The sequence below is a fragment of the Fulvia fulva genome, chromosome 8, assembly GCF_020509005.1.
Source record: "Fulvia fulva chromosome 8, complete sequence".
NCBI lineage: Eukaryota > Fungi > Ascomycota > Dothideomycetes > Mycosphaerellales > Mycosphaerellaceae > Fulvia > Fulvia fulva.
In genome coordinates this window covers 3,027,279-3,042,418 of record NC_063019.1, presented here as the reverse complement: position 1 = coordinate 3,042,418, position 15,140 = coordinate 3,027,279, and the positions used below count along the sequence as shown (strand labels likewise).

The 15,140-nt window shown below is 55.1% G+C and overlaps 5 protein-coding genes across 5 annotated transcripts; 3 read left to right on the top strand and 2 right to left on the bottom strand.

The window, feature by feature from the left end:
* Window positions 1-19: 19 nt before the first annotated feature.
* On the bottom strand, window positions 20-1,554 carry CLAFUR5_11396 (putative kinetochore protein nuf2; the record flags this gene model as incomplete). Its single annotated transcript, XM_047910544.1, has 3 exons — window positions 20-133; window positions 209-1,387; window positions 1,444-1,554. The coding sequence occupies 3 exons, from the start codon at window positions 1,552-1,554 to the stop codon at window positions 20-22; spliced, it is 1,404 nt and encodes a 467-aa protein (XP_047764870.1).
* A 1,126-nt stretch (window positions 1,555-2,680) lies between these two features.
* CLAFUR5_11395 (Vacuole-localized protein 4) lies at window positions 2,681-5,760 on the top strand (the record flags this gene model as incomplete). Its single annotated transcript, XM_047910543.1, has 3 exons — window positions 2,681-2,855; window positions 2,905-5,380; window positions 5,511-5,760. The coding sequence occupies 3 exons, from the start codon at window positions 2,681-2,683 to the stop codon at window positions 5,758-5,760; spliced, it is 2,901 nt and encodes a 966-aa protein (XP_047764869.1).
* A 1,168-nt stretch (window positions 5,761-6,928) lies between these two features.
* CLAFUR5_11394 (uncharacterized protein) lies at window positions 6,929-7,285 on the top strand (the record flags this gene model as incomplete). Its single annotated transcript, XM_047910542.1, has 1 exon — window positions 6,929-7,285. The coding sequence occupies one exon, from the start codon at window positions 6,929-6,931 to the stop codon at window positions 7,283-7,285; it is 357 nt and encodes a 118-aa protein (XP_047764868.1).
* Window positions 7,286-7,732: 447 nt separating this feature from the next.
* Window positions 7,733-9,048, bottom strand: CLAFUR5_11393 (Putative box C/D snoRNA protein; the record flags this gene model as incomplete). Its single annotated transcript, XM_047910541.1, has 3 exons — window positions 7,733-8,459; window positions 8,511-8,888; window positions 9,008-9,048. The coding sequence occupies 3 exons, from the start codon at window positions 9,046-9,048 to the stop codon at window positions 7,733-7,735; spliced, it is 1,146 nt and encodes a 381-aa protein (XP_047764867.1).
* Window positions 9,049-10,783: 1,735 nt separating this feature from the next.
* On the top strand, window positions 10,784-13,743 carry CLAFUR5_11392 (uncharacterized protein; the record flags this gene model as incomplete). The annotated part of the gene is made up of 3 exons (XM_047910540.1): window positions 10,784-11,152; window positions 11,215-12,234; window positions 12,289-13,743. 3 exons carry the CDS (start codon window positions 10,784-10,786, stop codon window positions 13,741-13,743), a joined length of 2,844 nt encoding a protein of 947 aa, XP_047764866.1.
* Window positions 13,744-15,140: the final 1,397 nt, after the last annotated feature.

Below are 15,140 nucleotides of genomic sequence, written 5' to 3'. Positions count from 1 at the left end.
CTCCAACTTCGCATCTGTTTCAAATACTGCCCTCCATCTCCGTAATGTAAAGCCTGATATGACTCTCCATTTTCATATACTCCTCCCTCGCACCCTGCACCTCATGTTCAATCTGTTCCTTGAGATCCGCCATCTGCAAGACGCAAACACTGTTAGCACAGTTCCATCATCACGGTATCACAAACCTCAACAAAACTTTAATGCTTACCTTCTTCTCCGTCTGCTCGATCCTCACCCTCCTCTTCTCCACCTCCTCGCCCCTCTCCCGCCTCTCCTGCGCAAGACTCTTATGCGTAGCCCGCAATCCCTCCATCTTGACTTTGGCATTCCCCGCGCGAGTCTCCGCGTCCTTCCGCAGCTTCTCCGTGCGGTCTTGCCATTGCTGCAGCTGTTTCCGGAGCATTTTTTCTTGGCGCTCCACTTCACGGACGTTGTTGACTTTCTCCGTTAGAGCTTCGCGGTTTCGCAGTGAGGTGTGGGCTTCGGATTCTTCCTTTTGAAGGTCTTGCTGTAAAGAGGAGAGGAGGGCGGTGAGGGAGTTGAGGTCGGTGAGGAGGAGGGTGAAAGTGTCGTGGGAGGTTTGCAGCGCGCGAGAGCGGCGGTCGAGGTGCTCGATGCTGGTCTTGTCCTGATTGAGGTTGGAGGAGAGGTCGCGGAGGGATTGTTCGAGGGCTTGAGGTGACTGCTCGGTGTATGGACGGAGCTTGTTGGCTTCGGAGCGGGTGTTGATGACTTGCGTGGTCTTGTCTTCCAGCATTGTCTTCAGGCGTGACTGTTCACCCTTGACCCGCTCGAGCTTCTCCGTTACACGCTCTTGCGACTTCTTCAGCTCCAGCAATCGCGTCTTGAGCTCTTGGTTGCGCTGCTCCTTCTGCTTGATCGCGTGTTCGACATTCTTGCGGTTCTGCTCCATCTCGCGCAGGTGATCCTCGCGCTCCTGATTCTCATGGTACAGCTGCTCGATGGTGTTCTTGGTCTGCTCGCTCGAGTTGTAGTACTTGTCGATGACGTTTGTCTGCGACTCGCGAAACCGGATGAAGTTGATGATGTAGCTGAAGATCTTGACGAGGCGAGGATGCGTCGGGCGGTACAGATCGCTGAAGCTGAAGTCCTTGATGCCGCACTCCAGCAGCAACTTGCGCATTGTGATGTAGAAGCCCATCAGCTCGCGCGTGTCTGCCGTGAAGATGCGGTCTGCGTCGTCGCCACACATATCCTCTGCTGCTGCGCGCATGGCCGGCGCGACAATCTCACGCGTCGTGTTGGTGAGCAGTTCGGCGAACCATTCGAACACTTTCTGGATCTGCTGCGGGTTTGGCTTGCGGAGGTCGTCGATGGCGAAGTTGATTCCAATGTCGCTGATACATCCTGCGATCTCCTTGTCGGGCTATGCATACACTCGGTCAGTATAGTACCAGATCAACAGTCCTTGTTGTCGCATACCAACGTCATGAATGCATCCTCATCGGGCTCCTTTGGCTTCTTCTGCTGGCTGCCCATCTGCGAGCCGCGCGGAGCCATGCTTTGACGTGGGTGGTAGTCCATACTGGGCATAATGCGCTGTCGTGTTTGTAAGGGGAGTTGTGCTGTGAGTGCTTGATGGGTTCTAAGTTCTGCCGCAAATCGAGTTCGCCAAAGTAAACAGCGGGGAAACATCGGCATCTTGCGGGACAACCGCAGAACGCGACTCGGACTCCAGCTCGAAACATCTCAACTTTCACATCATTCACAAGAACTCATCACATCTCACCATCACGTCTCGCCTCCACAACGTGCCTCACCTTTCCGAACATCGTCATGGCCGAGTACAAGAGTTCTACTGCCGCCTCAAGCACAGATGGGACCTATAAAGCACGAAATGCACCACGCACGACACGCGTCCTTGCACCAAGTTTTGATCAGACTTGAACGTTCAAAAAGCACGACTGCATTTCAGGCTCATGGGAACAGACTCCCAGCTGACAATGCCGTGATACGAGTTTCTTTCCACGAAACCTGCATCTGTCTGGGCGAGCAATAGTGAGGATGTTGTGGTTGCGGGCATCGACACCCACACCTTATTCTGTCCGACAGTGTTTCCACAGGCCCGCCCAGCAATACAGCTCCTAGACGGCCGCACAAGAGAAGTTCATGTCGTCTCATCGCAGCGCAGCTTCCTATGTGGACAATGCTGAAGTGATGAACCAGCGGACACGTGCGGAGTGTAGACCCGATTACCAGACCGAGGGTAGCACTCAGCATGATTGAGCCAACGCTCGTTGGATGACACAATGAACAACATCCTCCCCGTTTATCGACCACCATCATGACATCTGCGAATTCTGCCAACATACCAGGCATGATGGACCATCTACGACCGAGAGAAGAATGGCATGATCGACAATATCCAAGGATCTCCACACGGATGAGCAGAACGCCACCAGCAGTCGAGATGCTGCTGTACTGATATGCACCGACAGCTTGGTTAGCTTTTTGACATTGGCTCTTGAACCACGATATCAGCCTCAACGAGAATGTTCTGCTTCACACCACTACGTCTCCTCACCGCATGGCATCATAGATTAATAGAGCCGCTGCAAACAGCTCCATCTCCTTCGAGCACAAACCATTTCGACGCCGCACAATCTGCTTCTGCATCCTTCTCTACACATCTGAACCTGGTGGTTCACTCGCTCCCGCCATGAAGGTCAATACTCTCTGGGCTGCGGCCCTCGCTGTTCTGCCTCTGGTCTCTGCTGTCCCAGCGGACAACAAGAAGAAGAAGACCAAGACTCCTAAACCAGAACCTGTGTTTTCGGACAAAACGACGCACTACTGGGAAATGTCGACGGATTATGAGACCTACGCGACTGTCGGTAAGAATAATGCACGCCATCGATGCGGCCAGTGACTGACAATGCCTAGTCCCTATCTCTACAGAGACCATCTTGCACACCCGCACCATCTACGGGGCGAAGCCGCAGGCTGTTCAGACCGTTACAGTCACTATCCAGCGCTTCGTGGAAACATCAGCCAAGTCTGTCATCACTGTCCTCGAGACACCCACTCCCACACCGCAGGTCGTGGTTATGCCACCGGTGCCCGTCACTGTAGCTACCACAGTCACCACTCAAGGAACCATTACGGTCTTCCCTGTCGTCCAAGTCACAGTCCAGCCTCAGCCAGAGTACGAGACATTCTACGTCACCCAGATTGTGAGCGGCGTCCGTCCAAAGACCGCTGCTCTCGGCAAGCGTGAAGAACCGGATGCCCTGCCAGGTGCCACTTCGACCACCACGGCTGTGGTAGCTCAGGCTGTCGGCACTGCATCCAGCAGGTCCACTCCGGCTGTGGCTGTTCAGCCTGCAGCCACGAGCTCTGTTCCGGTTGTGCTTGTGCGGCCTCTCAGCACGGCATCCACCCTCACCGTTACCGCGGCCGGGGCCCCTTCCGTGGTCGTCTTGCCATCCAGCTTGACTCGAACAGTGACCCAGTCCAGCGCTGCGCAGCTTGTCGCCGGTCTTCCGGTTGGGACCTCCATCGCTGGAGCCCTATCGGCTCCTCCAGTTGCGGTAGCAACGAACGCCGTCACTGTGACAGGCACCATGGTCGGCACCAATGTCGTCGCCGTCGTGAGCGGTGTTGCTCGAACTTTGACAGGTGCAGCGATCATTCCTGCCGCCACTGTGGTTCGCACGACTGTCACTGGCAGCGTGGCGACCGTGGGTGGCCAGGTTGTCTCCCTGGTCGGGACTCATTCTGTGGTCATATTATTGCCGGCAGCAGCAACCAATGCACGGTCTGCTGTGACTCCTACCCTGCCTGGCCTGCCCGCCGCTTCGAGCAAGGCATCTGTCTTGGGCACCTCGACAGTCACTGGTACACCGATTTTCGTCGTTGTCGCTGTGCCTGCGACTTCGAGCGTTGCAACTTCGAGCAGGTCCTCGTCAGCTTCCGCTCAGATGGAGACGGTCACTGCCCCCAGCTCTACGCAGACAGTCATGGATGTCGGCCCTCAGTCAGTAAGCGAGTCGAGCTCCTCCTCAGCATCAGAGCCATCGCCTTCTGAGGAACCCGTTGTGTCGGCGGGACCATCTGCCTCGTACGCTCCACCTTCGTCTGCCGCTTACGAGGACCCACAGACCTCCTCTGGCTACGTCCCGCCCAGTGATTCTCCGGCTCCATCGTACAGTGTACCTTCTGGACAGCATGAGAAGCGACAATATCAGACGAACACTCCTTCTCCATGCCCGGCAGCAGGCTCCACTGATAGCCAAGGCCGACATAGCTGCAATCCAGCTCACCAATACCCAGAAGGCCAGATCTGCCAGCTTATCGATGGGTGCTACTTCCTCCGCTACGAGGCTCCTGGTGTGACTGCTCCTCCATCTTCCGTCCCATCTTGCCCGTCGGCTGGCAGCACTGATAAAGAAGGCCGATATAGCTGCAACCCTGCACATCAATATCCAGAGGGACAAATCTGCCAGCTTGTCGATGGATGTTACTTCCTCCGCTCCGAGGCTGCTGGTGTCAGTGCATCAGCGACTCACTCCGCTTCCACTCCATCGTCATCCTGCCCGGCCGCTGGCAGCACTGATAGCGAAGGTCGATACAGCTGTAACCCAGCCCACCAGTACCCCGAAGGTCAGATCTGTCAGCTCGTCGATGGGTGCTACTTCCTTCGGTACGAGGCTCCTGGCGTGACTGCCACTCCTTCCGGAAAGGGTCCAGCTGGTTACGCTCCACCAAAGTCGACAGGATACGGCAAGCCAAGCACATCCGAGCAGATGAAGAAGAACACATATGTGGCTCCACCACCATCGCAGCCACCTCAGACGTACAAGATGACCAAGTCCACTCTGGCGTACCAGGCTCCTTCGCAACCACCTCAGACCTACAAGAAGAGCAGCTCTAAGCCCGTGTACGAGAAGCCTTCGCAGCCCCCTCAAACATACAAGAAGAGCACGCCAGTCTACCAAAAGCCATCGCAGCCCCCTCAAACATACCAGAAGAGCACACCAGTCTACCAAAAGCCTTCACAACCACCCAAGTCTGTCCCGGTCTACAAGCCTACGACTTTGACCAAGAAGACTACGGTCACCACGACTGTGCAGACTACCCGTATCATCACCAAGACGAAGAGCAAGAACTCCAATGTGTACGTTCCACCAACGACAAAGCCGGTGTACGACAAGCCAAAGCCCTCGGTCCCTGTCTACCAGCCTCCAACGTACACCAGGCCTGCACCAAAGCCTTCGCAGCCAGCTTACATCCCTCCTCCTCCTCCTAAGCCAAGTCAGCCTAAGCCAAGTCAACCATACGTGCCACCTCAACAACCATCCAAGCCAGCTCCAAAGCCAAGTCAGCCATACGTGCCTCCACAGGCACCGAGCCAACCTCCGTGAGTATCTCATACCGTCTATCCAACCCCTGACTATCCACCCTCAGCACATAGCAACGCGCCCCGGCCTTCGCTATTGTTTCCATTGTCCTCGCGGTCAGAACCGTGCTAACAAAAACATTAACAATAGAAAACCTTCCCAACCATACTCTCCACCACAACAACCTTCGCAGCCACCAGTTGCACCCCCGAAGCAACCTTCGATGCCGCCGAAGGAGCCGCAACCACCTGTTTACCAACCTCCACCGCAGCAGCCAGCGCCAAGCAAGAGCCAAATGGCACCTCCCAAGCCTGTGTACACTGGCGACGCAGGTATGGTGGCGGTCAATTCGCTGTGGGCTCTTTTGGCGACGGCTTTTGTGGCTTTCTTCTACTTGTAGAGGGAATGCTGTCACTGGTGGGAAGGACTCGTGCAGACGAGCACTTGCCTGCTGTCGGCATACACACTGTCGATACTGTCGATCTTTGAGTTAATTTGTAATGTTTGATGAGATGGAAAATTAAAATTATATAAGTTACCTGATATAGTTGGTTTAATGATGCGTGAGATGTGGTTGTTTCGATCTTGTGCTACATTATCGTTCCTACAGCTTCCGGTGATTTTCAAAATATCAGCCGTCACTGTTGATGCTCGCTCGGTAAATTCACTTCGTTTCAACGTGCTGCCTCAGGCGACGACCAGTGTTGAGGTAGTGTGCGAAATATTTTGCTGGGACGGCGGTAAGATCGCGAGGGAGAAGGTTGCGAGCGTTTTTCAAGGCGATTCTGAATCTTAATGGCTCATGATGAATTCCTATAGTGTACTGGCATCGTGTGATGGAGGTTTGGACGAAGTTGGTGTCGTTGTGTTCGCGGTATGTCCGATTTGCAGTTGAGCTACGCATATCAGCAGCTCTTCCACGTTGCTCTCGCTTCTTGACATCTTGACACAGAGTCAGAAATGTCCAGACGTCAAAATGGGCATCGCGAGGGCAGCCTCTGCAATTCTCATCGAACACGATCAGCTCATCGAACACGATTCCACACCATGGCAGCCGTCATTTGACGAGGGCATGATTAATTCGACAATCCGAGACACTACGGTACGCCATCCAATGCCACAACACTTACATGTACACAATCCACGGATATGCACCGGTAATGACGCTGCTGCCGCGCTGCTTCGTTTAGATGTTAATTCTAGAATTTCTAGCCAACCTCTTTCCGCATCAGGAAGCACATCGAAGTGGACCCCACCACGAAGCTGTTCAGCCGATGAGATGGCGTCCAGGGTTCATCCATACAGTATGATACAGCTCTTGTAAATCTTCCGCGTCAGCCTCGTGCGACGGCAATGCAGTGTGTTAGTAAGGGAGAACGCTCTAGACAACATCACCTGTTACCTCATCTGGAAATGCATCGAAAGCTAGTGACGCTGGCGGCTGTTCGCGAAGGTTGGCAGTGGTATAAGACCCGTGGCAGTCGTCTGCATTGCTACCAGGCACCGCAATCTCATCATTCAATCCATCCCTTCAGTCCTCACTTCGATATCGAATCGCGACCCGAACAATGTCTTCAGCGCCCGTCCTGGTCGTCCTGGGAAGTGGACCTGGAATCGGCATCTCGACTGCCAAGCTGTTCGCTCAGAGGCACTTCGGTCAAATCGCGTTGGTCTCGCGCAACGCCGAGCGCCTTGAGAATGACAAGAAAGAGGTCGAGCAAGCTGGAAAGGAGGCTGGGAAGCATGTCGAAGTCCACACGCTGCCAACGAACATCGGCGACCTTGACCAGCTCCCCGCGACACTCGCGAAGATTCAAAAGCTTGGGCCTTTGGGCTGTGTCTTCTACAACGCGGCGAGAATCCGGTCTAGCGATATCCTGATGACTCCAGTGGAAGAGCTTGAGGAGGACTTCAAGGTAGCGTAGTTCCTGGTCGCGTCGTGGACATCATGCTGGCTTGTTGATAGCTGACCACCGTCGCGATGTACGTGACAGCACAATGGGCCGTGCCACTGCTGCAGAAAAGCGGTGTCTCTGCTCCGAGCTTCCTGGTCACAAGCAGCTTGCTTCCGGAACACCCTCAACCTTTCTGGCTTTCCCTCTCGGCAGTCAAGGCAAGCCAGCAGAACGTCGTCCTTTCTCTCCGAACGGCATTTGGAAAGGACATTCACATTGGAGTAGTGAAGGTTGGCGGTGTGGTGAGCCCAGAAGAGAAGAACCTCAACCCGATACGGATTGCAGAGAGGAGATTGTTGGGTTTTATGAGCGACCTGCAGAGCAGTGGGCCGATGATCTTACGCTGTATCAGTGATAGTGCATGGCCGGGTAGCACCAGACTGCAGTTGAAAGCTTCAAGCTACAAATGTTACCACTTCATCTGGAAATGTCTCGTTTCAGCATGTCCAGAATCTTGTTAGGGTCCACTTTGGCACTGCTGGGGCCGGCATCCGCGCGATCAGGCACGCCATTCTCGTCAGCTTTGCGCATAGCTTCTCGAAGTTCGTCGTCTTCTCGCTTCCGAAGTTGAGTGTACTGCTCCTCCAGCATAAACCCTGTTGGTAAGGCATTCGGTGCGTGGGACAGAACATAGATCGTGGGATACTCCAGAACTGTTTGGCCCCGTAAAGTCTCCGTGAGAGACAGTTGTGCATCCAGTGGGACCAGGACTTTCGAGCTCACTGCGGTGGCAGGCTTCAATAGATAGAAGTGATGATTCTCGTCAGCCCGCTGAACGGTACCAGATGACTGCTTGGCAGTATTCGCTTGTGCCACAGGTTGTTCAGAGACCGCTGCCGGACTTGGCTCATCAGCTCCCGGCTTCGCAGCGTCCGAGATTCTGCTCTGATCAGCGTCCACGACACTGTCTCCGGGTAGCTTGCTGGCCGTCATCGTTTCGGGGGCCTTCTGCTGACTCCTGCGCTTCTTGCTTAGTGGAGCTTTCGCTGCGTCGCCAGTACGGCCACGCTTCTCAGCCTGGCGTAATGCACGCTTCGCGGCAGTATGAAGATCGCGTATGCTCTCAGATCCCATGCAATCATGACGCAGGTTGCTGACGCCGGCTACATCAATCCATTCGACAGTCCAAAGAGTGTTGTTCTTGCTATGCAAACGTCAGCTGTCACCGATACTCCACGCGATGTGACGAACTCACTTCGTGGTGCGTGTCTGGTTACTCTTCTGCCGACTCATGCCTCGAGGCGCTGGTTGCACTTCGATGTTGTGCTCGATCAAGTACTTTTGAAAGTTGCTGTCCTCGATCAGATTGCGACGTGCCACTTTGGATAGCCTGGCGGTAATGCCTCGATCTTTCGAATCTTTGTTGGCATGTTCGATGTCGCGTTCCACCGATTTGAGATAGTTGTAATCACGATCTATGCCGGCGGGCGTAGCAAGCTCCCTCTTCTTCAGATACTCTGCTGGATCGCGCTTCCCGTTGCACGAAGCCCGCTGTTGATGCTTTTTGTAACATGGTAGCGAGCAAGTCCTCGTCTTGCACCTTGGACAACGATACTTGGGCGTCTCCGCGTAGCTACGCCAGTCAGCAGGCTGTTGTTCGAAAGTATTCTAATGCTGCACGTGATGAGATGTGCATATGGCACTGGCGTATTGCCACCTGATGATGTGGCGAGGAAGAGAACAGGACCCTACCAGAGACTGCACAGCTCGGACAGCAGCGCCTCGTCGGGCATGATGATGAGCTGATGAGCTGTCAGAAGGATGCGCGTAAGGGTGCTTCTAGATGCCACGAGCGAGTAATGCAGAGGTGAATGATCAGCTGGCGACAGGTCGAGGTTGTCGAAGTCCGGGTGTCTTGATTGGACTTGACAGAGTCGGCAAGAATCTTTCCTGCCGATGGTCGGCTCTCAGGCGCCAACGCCGAAGTCTGAGACACTCCCAAAGTCAATCACAGCTTTCAAACATGGACACCTCAGGCCTCCAGCTTGCGCTGCTCTCGTTCGCTGTGCAGGTGGCTGGTGAGGAAGCATATGCATGCAAGTGGCAGGATTGTTTCACAATATGTATGCAAGAGGCTGATGATTGTTCTTTGCAAGGGCTGCTGCATCGATTCCGCATGCTCGTGCAGGTGATCGCCACAGCCTCCAGTGCGGCGGTGCCTCTTCTGCTTCGAGCGATACGCGCAGAGATGACTTTTCCTTTACGTGAACGCTGCCGGCCATGAGTCGTAGGGGCGAAGGCTTCGAGAACGCGACTGGTGACACCTGCACCGCTGCCCTACGCCGCTGTTCTGGCTCGCGACTGTCCTTCCCCCACACACTTTGTGGTGGGTGTTGTGCCACAAATTACAAACGCTCGCTCTGCTGGTACGGATGCAGGATGGCTTGGGGCGACCCAGGGCGCGACGTTTGTGGTGGTACTGTTCTGCTGCAGCATTTGCATCTCCGTAGCCAGCTTCTCCGCTTGCTGTCACGGGGCACGTGGAGGCATGTTCTTGAAACGACCAACAACGGAACAGATGAAAATTGCTGTGGTTGAGCACGTTGTGCGCGTGTTCGACGTTGCCAGGCACGGCTGACGGACCCTGCTGCCGCGAATGTTTGCCTCCACCGTTTGCGGCGTTGCGCGGAGCCGATCATCACTTTCGCCGTGCGGCCGTGGCACATACGAGGCGCGGAGGAGCACTGGTCCATCCATGCGTGCCCCTTTCCAGTACATGAATCGCTGCCGACCGTGGCGCCTGCAGTAGCAGCGGACAAACGGGCAGGCCATGCATCGCGCACTGGAACTGTCACTGGTGGTGATGACGCTGCGAGTGGGCGTCTGCTGGAGTGCTGGAGAACGTATTGAGGCTTTGATATATTGCTGTACCGGCAGGCAGCAGCGTGGATTAAATTTCCGCAATGTGTAGTAGTGACTAAGGTTCTGTAGTCGGGGTGCTTGATCAGGCAAGCAGCCCCGTCGGGAGACAGGTCATGGCGGCCACCCTGCAGCGTTTCAGAGGGGGGATCCAAGGCTAGGCCGAAACGACGATCCTCTAAACTCTCGACGGCATGATGCCAGGAGACGGATGCTACAAGGTTCGGCCATACGCCTTCGCCTGGGAGAGCAGGGCACAGGAGCGTCTATGCATTTGTGTAGCCCGCGGGCCCATCCACCTGCAGGCTGCACCATCTTCCTCTCAATCTCAATCCTACGCCAGGCCCTCATCTCTCATGTTGTGAGCTCCCACGCACCGCTGCCTCCCATACTCCGCGAGCGGGACGAGGAGCTGGACTGCATCGTTGCGGGCAGCGACCAGGCATTGCACCACACACCACCGCACTCAGGAGACGGTCAGTGGACAACCGCACGGCGTACCCTTTGCGAGCTACTGCCGTGGCACAGTGTGCCGACGATCATAAGCTCCGATCCGGCGCTCGTGCTGCACGACCTCAGCAAACAGCTTCATAAACACAAAGACCACCCATGGCGCCCTCCTTCACCTCCAGACCTCGCTCTGGCGAAGGACGACCGATCTCCCGCGATGACGACAACAACCTAGTCGTCCCCAATCGAACATCGTCGCTGCACTCGCGCATCGCCCAGCCCATACCATCACACATGCCTCAGCCAAAGACGGGCTCGCGTGCGCCCAAGACACTGACCCATGCCTACATGGTATGTGGTGTCGGACGGGAGCCGTCGCAATGGGTGAAGGCGCCTTCTCCCGGCCAAGGCAAGATTGGGCACATGAAGGGTGCTGTCGGGCAATTCTGGCTGCCGGAGATTCTGGGGAGCAGTCCGCGGTTGGAGCAGGACAACGAGATTGCCAGATCTCTCCACGCAGCGATGAGGGTAAGTGCAATCAAGAATGCAGTCCGGCACCTGCCAAGTTTGAATCGGCTGACATGGATTAGGCGTGCTTTCCTCACGACGTGGAAATCTGCACGGGCACGAGCCAACCACACTGCGTCCACCACGCGTTCGTGCTACAGCAAGACTCGTCGCATACGCTATACGGTATCGCCCTACGTGTGTGGTCGCGAGCCGACGAGAAGCGTGCAGAGACCATCCGCGACCTTCGAAAACGCACTGAACCTGACTACTATGACTCTCCTGGCGAAACCTACTGGATCCCGTACTGCTTGTCCTTCTTGTCGCGATATCCTCTGTACAACCTGCTTGGAGACTACCTGCGAGGAATGTGGATCCACTGGAACAAGGCGACGAACCTCTTCCATGCCGAGGAAGTCTCGCGGATCCTGAGCTTTCCCGCTCCCAGGCTGAACGACCTTGTGCGCATTGACATGAAGGATTACGCCCTATGCTACCAGTTCCCATCCAACCCGAATGGCTTCCAGAACTTTGCTTTGTGGCCCTTGTTCTGCTGCTTGTCGATTCCCAACATCGTCGGTGTGCTCGAGGCCGCTGTCTCGCCAACACGGAGGATCATCTTCATATCCCACTATCCCGCGATGCTCACCGTGGCCACGGAAACGGTCCGATACATGGTCCGCGTTTACGAGTGGAGTGGACTGTACGTACCAGTCGTGCATGCCCGTCACGCAAAGGAGCTTGTCCAGGAGCCAGGACCATACATCCTGGGAATGACTGCGGAGTGCCGAACCCTGTTCACAGCACCATCGGATGCGCTGGTGGTTGACCTCGACCGGAACTTCGTGCTTACATCGAGTCCTCCCACCGCATGGAGCGCAAAGCAGCGCCAGAAGCTCATCTCCCGCATGACACAGGCGCTCAATGGAGATGTGGCGCCGTCTGGTGTGCCGCAACACTTGCGATCAGCTTATGGTGGTGGTAAACTCATCCCTGCCGGTCAGATCATAGTGATGCGAGGTGAGGTAGAGAGCGTTCAAGATCCTGGTTGGTGGAACCAAGATGAGATTATGAAAGTCATGGATCACGCCTGTGATAAGTTGGTATGTATCAGCCCTGACCAACCGGTTGCAATAACACACTAACACGTTCGACAGGGCAAAAACACTGGAGTCAAAGCCATGTTCGGCGGTGCTCAGAAGAAGCCCCTCATGACGAAGGTTTCGATGCGTCACCTGAATGAGATCGTCAGGGAGCGCAATCAATACTCTCGGGATGCCATGGAGGCCTGGCAAGACTTTATCAACCTTAAGGGTCGCATGGACACAGAGCTCACCAAGGTTACTAAGCGCAACAACTTCCTGGTCGAGGAGCTCGAAAGCTGGAAGCAGCAGTTCCTCAAGTTCCAAGCATTTGCTGAACAGCTCACCAAGGAGACCAACGAGCTCAAGATCAAGATCGAAGGTCACAAGCGGGAGAATCGCCGACTTACCAGCCTCATTGACCAGCAGAAGGATGACACGGCCAGACTCACGGTCCGCCTGTCGGGCACAGAGAAGCAGAGAGACGACGCACTTGAGGCTTTGGTCCTGCAACAGGAGATCGCAGAAGAGCTCGAGCGAGAACGCAAGAGGAACAAGAAGGACTTGTCTGCCATGCAACATACTAATGCAACCCTTCTCCGCCAACGTGACGAAGCGCAACGTGTTGTGCTGCACCTCCGAGCACTCATCGATGGACAAGCCCACCACATGCAACATATTGTCAAGACATTGAACGACTCTACGCCCGCTGACGCAGCAGAGTTCCTTGACGCAGAGGAGGACCAGACCGAGAAGGACTTCAAGGACGCTTCCGAGATTGGTGCAATCCAAGGAATGGGCGGAATGCGCTCGAGCGCATCTTCGCGAGCAAGCACACGGTTATCGCAGTATCGCATTGACGGTGAGGATGTCTCTTCCGCTATGGAGGCTCGCCTCCGAAGCACTTCCGCTGCCCGCAAACGTCTGTCAGAACTCAGCATGACTGACGTCGCAGATCGTCACCTCCGCGACAAGACCGATGCGATCGCCTACATAATCCGCAACATCTCAGAACAATGCGCCGCCGCCGTCGAAGGCCTCGACCTCGCACGCCGTGCCGACACCTCCAGCGCTGCTAGCGACGATGGCGGCGACGACGAGAAGAGAGAGTCGAAGAAGAAGCGCGGCAAGAGGCCTGCCAAGAACCTGGCACCAGAGTCGAATGACGGTGACCACGAACTGCAAAGCACCGGCTCCGAGTCCGACTACGGCGAGAGCAGAGCAGACAGCACGATTGGGTCGTACCTACACCCCAAGCGAGCTTCATCAGTGGTCCCACCCACACCCGACCTCGTCCACGATCGAAGCTCCACCAGCATGAGCGTCGCCAGCGAAAGCACGGCCGCCACACCCCAAAGACACAGCCTGCAAAGCCAGTACAAGAACCGGGAAGAGGACATCCCAGAAGTGCCCACGCACATTGTCGACGACGAGGATGGCCACAGACTCGAGGAGGTGCCGGAGGAGCCAGTCACCAAGTTCAGCACCAGTGGGCTCGAGCACCGCCACTATAATGAGCAGACCCAGTGACTCGCTCGCCGGCCACTGAAGCGACGGTCCCGGGGTCCCTTCCAGTTTCCGATTATGCCGACGCTCTATACGATGTTTTGATCAAGATGAGGTGGAGAAGCTGAAGAGCAGAGGCAGAATGCCATGACCACGATTGATTATTGCACGGCGTACGGCGATGGAATTGGATTGGATCACTCGGAACGGACTGTCGTTTTGTGGACTGGCTTGGTTTGAACACTGGTCACTACTGCTGGTTTTGTGCTTGTGCTTGTGCTTGTGCTTTTATGGTTTGAGATACTCCCTCTTGCAACTTTGATTGAGATTGATTCTGCTTGATGTCAGTCACTACTTCACGGCCTATGTAATAGTTGCATTATACCACTGCGAGATGGATCGAGATGAAGGATGGATAGGATAGGATGAGATGGAAGGATGGAAAGGGAGGATTGTTATGCTGAGTAGCGATTTCGTCTGTTTGTACTACTACTACTACTACTATATATCGTCGCGAGACGGGCAAAAAAGAAAAGCATACTTCACCTACCGTTCCAAAACCTCATCTTCGAGATTCCATCATCAATGCCCTGAGACTCAGCATCTCTTGACCATGGCCAAACGTTTGTTCTACTTAGGTATACTATCGGTGCAAAAAGCATGGCCCAGGACACCAAGCCAAAATATGAGACCATCAACGTATATGCGCTGCACGAGATTCGAACTCGTGTCACCACCTATTCTCATGAGATCATGGGAAGGTGGTATGCTAACCACTGCACTAGCAACGCCGGAATGTTCTGATTGATCTGCTTGATGGGTGGAAGCAGAATTATGATAGATCATATACCTTGTGTAGAGGTTCGGCGGGGTCCGCAATATGATGGGGTCTCGGACGCCTGCAGTGAATGTGGAATCTGACAAGTCCCACGGGCTGTTGAGAGACTCTTTGCAGAGCGCTCCTGCGTTTCGATAGTCGTGTCGTGGATTTCTCGGTCTGAGGTATCCATTGTGATGGCGTGTCGGAGGCGTGATCGTCACGAACTGCTGCATCGATCAGTCAGCTTGGGTGGCTACATGTATGGTGTGCACTTGGCAGCTTTATGTCTTATCGTTCTATCAACAAGGCGGCTCTGCGAATACGCGTCGTCACCCTGCATTCGATGTCGCCAGCCGACATGTCAATCCTTTGGACCGGGATGGGGGGTGGCGGTGGGCATGTCGGTCAGAAATAGAACACGTGATGGCGTTTGTTTCTCATGCATACCAGCAAATTGGCAAACGCCTCGAGGGTCCTGCCTTCCACGAGTAAGATTGGGGCAACGGCGCCCGCGGTGAGATGTTCCAATGTACGATTTTGGCGTCGGAGTGGCAGGATTATGCTATGCCTCTATGGTGGAAGAGTGTCGGTGGTGGTCAGA